Raw genomic sequence first — 8,554 nt, forward strand, 5'->3', positions numbered from 1 at the left:
GAAACAAGGCACTTTTATTGGGAGCTTCACCCCCGCCCCACGGCTCCCAACACCGCCGCTCGTGGGGCGGGATCCGGCCCTACAGCGGGGTGGGCGCTGCTCCCCCAACCCACCCGTCCTGCTGCTCCCCGAACATCCCTGGCCGGGGGTCCCCGCCCGGATCCCCCGGTTACATCTCACAGGGGGCGTCCGGGGAGCGCAGCGGCCTCTGGGCGGGGGCGGCCAGGCGGGAATAGTCGTGCGGGATGGCGCGGGGGGCCAGCAGGGGCAGGTGGTCGTCGCGGGGCGGGCGGCGGAAGAGGGGCGGGCGGCGCTGGCTCTCGCCGTCCTGCAGGGACTGCGGCAGCCCCCGGCCCTGACTCTCGGGCAGTAACATGATGCTGAGCACGGCCAGGATGGCGAAGGAGGCGAACACGACGTGGTGCAGGAAGAAGCCGCGGCTGTTTGGGATGGCGGTGATGGGCGCCGCCGCTTTGCCCACGAAATTGGCCCCCACGACCAGTCCCAGCCCGGCGCCCCTGCGGGAGGAACACGCTCAGGGGGTCCTGCCCGGTGCCCCCCGCTTCGGGATAGCGCACAGAGGGGGGCAGCTCCCCCTTACCTGACCACGGTGGGGAGAACCTCGCCGGCAAAGAAGATGCTGAGCACGGTGACGGCGTGGGAGGCGGCCGTGCCCACCACGGACAGGGTCAGGACAATGAGCTCCAGCAGGTCTGGGAGGGGGCGAAGCACATCAGGGGGCAAATCCCGCACCCACCTCTCCGCACCCTCTCGTCCCCCCGGCTGGGGCCGCGTGCCGGGGGTCCCGGGGGGGCTTACACTGGGTGAGGGCCAGCAGCAGGAGGGAGGAGATGCCGGTGAGGACGGTGCAGAGCAGGAGGATGGCGCGGCGGCCGAAGCGCTCGGCCGTCAGGCACACGAAGAGGCAGGCGGCCGCCTCGGTGCCCAGCAGCGCCAGCTGCGAGGAGAAGAAGTGGGGCAGGTGCGGGACCAGGTTGCGGGTGAAGCAGTGCCGGATGCCGGAGCCGATGAACCTGAGGGACAGCGGGGTCAGGGGGGAGCGAGTGGGACCCCCCCGCCCACGGTCACCCCGCCTCCACTCACGCCGCGAAGCCGAGGATGACGACGTTCTTCCAGATGACCCTGGTGCCGCAGATCTCGCAGACCGAGTGGTACCGGGGCCGCGGGGACCCCTCGGACACGGCCTCCAGCTCTGCCGGGATGGGGGAAAGCAGGCTAGGGCCGGCTCTGTTCCACCACCCACACAGCCACGGCTTTGGGATGCGGCTGATCGCCCCCGGTCTCCCCACGCACCCGCGAGGAGGCTGTCCTGGGGGCAGTTGTCCTCAGCCAGTGCCTGCAGAGTCTTCCTGGCCCTCTCCAGCTGCCGTGTGGCCAGCAGCCAGCGCGGTGACTCCAGCAGCAGTGCAGGGCACCTGGGGCACGAGTGTCAGCTCACGGGGCTCCCCACGGGCCTGGCCACCCTCCAGCACTGACCTTCCCACCTGGCTTCAAAGCAGCGCTGCCCAGAAACCCTCAGCTCCAAACCTGAGCAAACATTTACCCAGGGTGGGGGGGTCCCACTCCTCTGGAGAGCCCCGGCTGGCCTTTGATCCCCACCGCGGCCCCGGGCAGGGTGTCCCGGGCTGGGAAGAGCTTGGCACCAGCCCCGGGCACAGCCCAGCCCCACGCAGCCCCCGTCCCGGGGGGTCCTCACCACCAGCTGGCAGCCAGCAGGGCCAGGATCATGGTGACAGCGCCCTGCAGCACCCGCCAGTCCCGGCACAGCAGGGCCAGCCCCGGCAGCAGCAGCTCCCCGGCGATCCAGAAGAATCCGGCCACCATCGTCACCCCCAGCCGGTGCGGGGGGTCACACAGCTCCAGCCCTGGCAGGGGGCGAGGGGGCACGGTGGGTGCCAAGGACACGGGCATCCTGCACCCCGGGGCATCCTGTGCTCCAGACCATCCTGGGACATCCCACAGCCTGGAGCATCCCCCACACCCCTCGGGATGCCCCCATCACACTCACGAGCCACGTAGAGGGCGAGGAAGGCTCCTGCCAGCGCGGCCCCGAAGAGCAGCCGTGCCACCAGGACCATGAGGAAGTCCACGGCCAGTGCCACGCCGAGGCCCACGGGCACGGCCAGCGCCAGGGACAGCAGGAAGGTGGGACGGCGGCCAAACCTGCCAGGGACGGGCTGTGAGGGGCTGGGCACGGTGCCCCCTGCCCGCGGGGCTGCCCGGGGACCCCCTTACCTGTCACAGGCCAGGCCGGCGGTGACACTGCCCAGCGTCCAGCCCAGCAGATGTGTGGTCTGCTCCAGGGGCACCTTCCAGCGCGAGGCACACACCAGGTCCCACTGCGGGGACACAGCGGGGAGGTGTTAGAGTGGGGGGCTCGGCAGAGCCCCTGACTGCCCACAGGGCTGGGATGGATGGGGCTGCAGGGCTCCTGGAGGGCCCCCACCCCACAAACAGAAATTTGGGGACACTACCGGTGATTCCAAGAGCCCTGGACACCCCCCAGCCCCTCAGCGCCCTTCCCCAGGGCTCCCCCAGCCAGCCCCAAATCCCCTCCAGGGGGTCACTGCTCCCCCTGCACATCCAGGGCTTTCCCGTGGGATCCTCACCGGACCCCCCTGAGCTCTGCTGGCGGGACCCCCCAGTTTGTTCCCCCCGACTCCTCTCAGGTATCCACCCCAGAGCGTTCCCAGGCCCCTCCCTGCACCCCTCCTTTACCCACGGGACCCCTCGGCGCCGCAGAATGCCCCACGCCCGGGGGTCCCCCACGCCCGGGGGTCCCCCACTGTCCCCGAGCCTGGCACCCCCTCGGTCCCACCTGTGTGACGAGGTTGGCGCGGAGGCCGGCGGCGGGCAGCGCGTAGTGCCAGCCGCGGGTGCAGGGCCCGGTGCCGTTGGGGCGGGGGTCTCCGGGGGGGTACCGGTACAGCTGGCAGGGGCTCCAGCCGCCGCGGAGCCGCGGGACGGCGGCGCGGAGCAGCGCGGGGCCGCCGAGGCGGCGGAGCGGCGGCGGCAGCAGCGCCGAGTCGGGGCGGCAGCGGTGCGGGGGCTCCGTGCCCAGCGCCCAGCCCAGCGCCCAGCCCAGCGCCAGCGCCGCGCACGGTGCCCACCCCCCCGCCGCCCGCCGGCCCCGCGGCCGCGACCCCCCGAGCGCCATCGCCGCGACCACCGCCACCGCCACCGCCACCGCCACCGCACCGCACCGCGCTCGGGATCGCCGCCGGCAGCTGGGGCGGCACCGGCCGGACCCGCCCCGCGGCACCGCCCCGACCGCTCCCTCCGGGTCTGACCCCCAGCCCCGGTTCAGAACCCCCAGTCACGGTTCGGACTCCCCCAGTCCCGGTTCAGAATCCCCCAGTCCCGGTTCAGAATCCCCCAGTCCCGGTTCGGACTCCCAGTCCCAGTTCGGACCCCCAGTCCCGGTTCAGAACCCCCAGTCCCGGTTCAGAACCTCCAGTCCCGGTTCGGACCCCCAGCCCCAGTTCAGACCCCCCTAGTCCCAGTCCGGACCCCCCCCCAGCCCAAGTTCAGACCCCCCCCAGTCCTGGATCTGACCCCCACCACCGGTTCAGAACCCCACAGTCCCAGTTTGGACCCCCAGCCCCGGTTCAGACCTCCCCCAAGCTTGGTTCAGACCCCCCCAGTCCCGGTTCAGGCCCCCCCAGCCCTGGATCTGACCCCCCAGTCCCGGTTCGGACCCTCAGCCCCGATTTGCTCCCCTGCAACACGAGGCTGAGTCCCGCTCTGATCACCCCTCAAGGCCGGTTTGTCTCCCCAGCCCGGTTCACAAACCCAGTCCCAGTCCCAATTCCTGGCTGGGTTCACAACCCCCAGCCCAGTTCCCAGCCCCCAGCCCGGTTCCCAGCCCCCAGCCCGGTTCTCCCAGCTCAATCCAGGTTCGCTCCCCCCAATGCTGGACCCCGTTCCCACAGCTCACTGCACCCCCAGCCTGGTTTGCCCCCTCCCAGCCCCCCAGTTTGGCTCCCCCAGCCCCGTTCCCCCCCCTCAGCCCCGGTTTGCCCTCCCCCAGCCCTGCCTGGCCCCCAGCTCAGCTCCCCCTCCCCACGGTGCTCCGGACCCCTCTCTCAGGACTGGGGGGTCCAGCAGGTGTTGGGGGTCCCGTGGTGCAGCCGGGGGTTCCAGGACCCACCTGTGAACACCCACAAAGGCACCCAGGTCCCCCCAAACCTCAGAGGGGTCAGTGCAGTCTGTGACACCCCTCTGGGAAGGGAACGTGTTGGTACCCAGCACCACGCGAGCCCGTGGGAACAGCCAACAGAGCAGCCGAACTGCAAACAGGCTTTATTTCCCTCTTCCTTCTAAAATTTACTCACAAATGTGATTTCTGGGGGCAGCAGCATCACTCGGGTGCTCACCTTCAGACCTGCAACGGTGGAAAAACTCCATCTGCAAAATCACATTGAAAACCACACTGAAAAATCACACCTGCAAACCAAACTCACATTGAAAAATCACACTAAAAAATAACATCTGAATTTTTTTTTGCCTCCCTCTGAGGGATCCACACCCCCCCAGACGTCTGGGAGTTGCAGCACCAGGAGGAAAACTGACCCTGGAGATCCCAAGGTCACCAGCACCGTGATCAGATGAGCCTATGGGACTTTCCAGATTTACATGCTCTTAAAGGCCTCTCTGTGACTAGAGACAAATTTATGGCTATTCAACAAAATAAAGACAGGGATGGAAATTAATCCAAGAACAAGTGTTACCTGTGGCTGCTTCCTTGAAGCCCTGACACAGGAGCAGCCCCCAGTCCCAGCACTGGCTCCGGTGCCCCATCACACTCATCCCACAGCTCAGGAAAAATCCCTCTGGCTGCAGCTGGGCCATGGCACTGCCCGTCCTGCTGCGGCTGTGAGCCCCAATCCTGCTGCCAGCAATGCCAAGGCAGGGGCTGAGGGCTGGGCAGGGGACAGAGGGACCTCCATGGCTCTGCTGCGATGCCATGGAGCGAAATCCTCCAGGATCCCGTGGAAAATTCCTCAAGTGGCTGCAAAGCTGATGGCAGCGAGGGGGGAGCTGGGGGCTGAATCCAGGGGTCCTCCCTGGTCCCCAGCAGAGAAAGTTGGAGAACCCAGAGCTGGCAGTGGGGGTCCAGCTCTCGCTCCTGCCTGGGGATGGCAGCTGGGCAGGAGGAAGGAAGGCACAGAGCTCTTGGAAAGGCACTGGGATCTGCCTCCAGCTGCATCCCGGAGCTGCTGAGTGAGAACTGAGTTTGCCTGGATCCACCCATCCCTGTCCAGACTCTGCAACCCCAAAACAGCATCTCCTGCTCAGTCACTTTGTGGGCAGTGAATTCACCAACACAGGGGGGTCCCCTCTCCTCAGGACCCATCCCTGCACACAGAGAGGCATGGAAAAGAGAGAACAATGCTTAAAATCACAGAATAGTTTGGGTTGAAGGGACCTTAAAGCTCATCTTGTTCCATCCCCTGCCATGGGCAGCTGATCTGAGCAACCTTTTCCTCGACAGGGAAACTGCTGCCCAGGGTAAACTATAAATACAAAGATAATTTTAATTAATTTATTTATTTCTTTACACATAACTGAAAGTGATGTTACAGTACATAAGTTATTTACAACTGTGCAGTAATGTGTTGCAAAATAAATTATCTAGAAGGCAGCAAAAGTACATTGTTAATGTATATAAAAACTGTACAGCATTTATGGGATACAATTTTTCTTTATATGAGTATTGGCTCTGTAGTGTTTTCAAGTTATGTTCTCAGAAAGAGAAACGAAATGCCCAAGATTAAAGGAAAAAATATATAAACCACGTGGATTTTACTCCATTAAAAACACAGTTGGCAAAGTCCTTTCTCTGCGTCGCCGTCTCCCTGGCTGTGCCGCCCCGGCGGCTCCTCTGCCCGTCCCCAGCGGCTGCTGCGGGGCCACCGGCACATCCCGGAGCTCTCCTCGCTCCGGAGCCGCCGCTGCCCAACGTGGACACTGTCCTTTTTGTTTCTAATTGGTTTTCTTTTTTTTTTTTTTTGTCTTTTTTTTTTTTTGTAGCATTTTTTTTGTTTGTTTTTTTTTTTAGACATACCCATGATGGAACGAGAAACTCAAAACACCCCCCCCTCCCCCCATGGTTTCCTACTGCAGCTTCTCCGAGAGGAGATCCGCGCCCGGTGGAAAACAGAGAGCTGGAAATCACGGTGTTCACAAGTACATGGTTCACGTGGTTGCTGGCCCCGCTCAGCAGCTTCTGCAACACACACACGGTGTCCTTGGCCTCGTCCCTCCGCGCCTCGGCCAGTCCCGGGGCCGCTGAGCGCCCGCTGCCCGCGCTGCCCGGAGCCTCCCCGCCGCGGGCGCCGCAGGGAGGGAAGGAGCTGTGCCCGGCCCGCTGCCCCGCGGCAGTCCGGAAGCGAGGGACACGTCGTGAAGAAAGTGCAATTATTTTTCTTATTGTTTTGTTTTCTGCCGATAGCTGCTTCCTCCTCCTCTGACCAGGGATTCATCAGCAAGCGGTTAAGGGTGAATGTGAGCTCGACCGCCCGACCTCGGAGCGCTCCCGTCCTTGCCAGTGTTCAGAGATGTCTCCTGGGCTGGAACTGTCATGCCGGCAAGAGCACAAAGTCATCGTTCACGTCGACCATTGGCACATAGAACGAGGGCACCTCGTTCACGCAGAGGGATTTGTGCCCCGCGGGGTCCAGCTCCTGCACCTTCAGCTGCCACTCCATCCTCTGCACCGCGTTCAGGGCAGCGGCTTCGTGCTGCTGTCGCATGAGCAGGCATGTCTGCATCGGGAAACAACAAGGGGACATGAGGGCTGAGGGGCAGGCAAAGGCAGGACCACGCAGCCACTGCAGGCACGGTGTTAAATGCAGCAAGGGGTGCCACACACAGCACACCTGCATTTGGAATCTCTGCTGAGCCCAGCTCCAGCAGGAGCCGAGACAAACCCAAAAGTTTGGGTTTGAACCCCAGAGCGTCCACTCCCATGCAATGCTGCCCTGACAATCTCTGGACACCCACCCTGTGCTGGAAACCACTAAGGCAGCTCCCAGGCTCCAGCCACGGGCAGAACCCTCCTGGAATGTCCCTGCCTGGAGCACGGGGCGCTCACAGCTCTCACCTTCATCCGGTCGTACTTGTCATCCACGTCCTGCAGCCAGGAAATGAACTGTCGCGCGTTGAAACGGTCTCTGACCGATTTGTTTTCGTCTCCCTAAGGACAGGACAGCAAAGGGAGGGATTAGGATTAGTTTTGTACTTCAAGCAGTTACAGGTCTCACAGATCATAGTCAAGTCCCTCCTGGGGCACACACTCCTCAGAACCGTGGTGCCTGCAGGGAGGGAGGATGGACATCACTGCTGCCAGCTGCTCCTGCAGCCCTTTCCAGGGATTCAGCCTCAGGAGGGGATGCACCCATGTGCACACACTCCCTGTTTCTCCTTGCTTTGCAGGGAATTGGTCCATGTCAGCCCATCACGGCTCCTGAACCCCTCTGACTCCTTCAACTGCTGCCAGGAAAGCAGCAGCACAGACACTTGGCTGGGAAATGCTGATGGATAAATCAGAGCTCCTGGATCGATACACACCTCGCTAATAAATCCCAGGATCCCTCCTGCAATGCAGCAGTGTCATGTTTCTCTTCCCTTCCTTCCACAGGAAGAGACACCCCAGAGTGTAAAGGAAACCTTTCCAGTGTGCAGATGATCCTGACCAAGAAGGATGGAGGGACCCAAGACACACTGATAAAACTGAGCCATCTCTGCTTCTAACAGACATGAACCCCCTGTATCCCATATTCAATTAGACAAATGATGTTCCAAGTCACAGAATAATTTGGACTGGAAGGGACCTTAAAGTCCTCCTTCTACCCCCTGCCATGGGACATCTTCCACTATCCCAGGTTGCTCAAAACGCATCCAACCAGATCTCGGACACTTCCATGGACAGAGCAGCCACAGCTGCTCTGGGCACCCTGTGCCAGGGCCTCCCCACCCTCACAGGGGACAATTCCCTCCCAATATCCCATCTAACCCTGCCCTCTGGGGGAGGTGACATCTTGCACCTGTGTGCCGTGGTGGGAGACCTGAGCAAGGAGAGCATTAGTAACTCCTGCCCCCATGCTTCCCTCCATCCCTCCAGAAAAGCCCATCTCCCTCAGGGTCTTGCAGAGCCCCCGAGGCCCTTCCTCACCAGTGAGCCAGGCACTGACCTGATTTTCCAGAGGCATGTTGTACACCTCGGAGTCCAGCAGCATGGTGCAGGCACTGAAGGGCACGGCCTGGTTGGCGATGGTCCTCGCTGCCCGGCAGTGCACCCTCAGGATCTCCTGCTCGCAGGAGACGATGAGCTTCTCCTGGGGAAGAGCAGAGCAGTGAGTGTGGCAGCCTCAGCCTCGCCAGCAGGGGAAATTCGGGGCCAGCTGGAGTGTCCTTACCCGCTCTATGCTGTGCTGCAGCCGCAGCTTGCCCCGCACGGCCTCCTGCTGCTTGAACAGCTCCTTGAGCGGCTCCGCGAGCGACGGCGGCGGCGCGATCTGCGGGCACAGGC

The 8,554-nt window shown here is 63.1% G+C and overlaps 2 protein-coding genes across 4 annotated transcripts in view; both read right to left on the minus strand.

Annotated features, from left to right (window-relative positions):
• Positions 1-25: 25 nt before the first annotated feature.
• SLC22A31 (solute carrier family 22 member 31) lies at positions 26-3,236 on the minus strand. Its single transcript, XM_030282446.4, has 9 exons — positions 2,840-3,236; positions 2,257-2,360; positions 2,030-2,184; positions 1,718-1,886; positions 1,315-1,436; positions 1,105-1,213; positions 820-1,034; positions 602-713; positions 26-518 (listed from the first exon to the last, which is right to left on the minus strand). Exons 1-9 carry the CDS (start codon positions 3,176-3,178, stop codon positions 170-172), a joined length of 1,674 nt encoding a protein of 557 aa, XP_030138306.4. The 5' UTR covers positions 3,179-3,236; the 3' UTR covers positions 26-169.
• Positions 3,237-5,552: 2,316 nt separating this feature from the next.
• Positions 5,553-8,554, minus strand: part of ANKRD11 (ankyrin repeat domain containing 11) — a 129,667-nt gene continuing 126,665 nt past the window's right edge. For all 3 annotated transcript variants that reach the window (XM_030282449.4, XM_072934208.1, XM_030282450.4), the window contains exons 10-13: positions 8,442-8,540; positions 8,217-8,360; positions 7,127-7,219; positions 5,553-6,788 (exon numbers count right to left, since the gene is read on the minus strand). In XM_030282449.4, the coding sequence (XP_030138309.4) occupies positions 6,603-6,788; positions 7,127-7,219; positions 8,217-8,360; positions 8,442-8,540 (522 nt within the window). In that variant the 3' untranslated portion in view covers positions 5,553-6,602. The remainder of the gene's footprint in view (positions 6,789-7,126; positions 7,220-8,216; positions 8,361-8,441; positions 8,541-8,554) is intronic.

Source organism: Taeniopygia guttata, chromosome 11 (assembly GCF_048771995.1).
Source record: "Taeniopygia guttata chromosome 11, bTaeGut7.mat, whole genome shotgun sequence".
Taxonomy (NCBI): Eukaryota; Metazoa; Chordata; class Aves; order Passeriformes; family Estrildidae; genus Taeniopygia; species Taeniopygia guttata.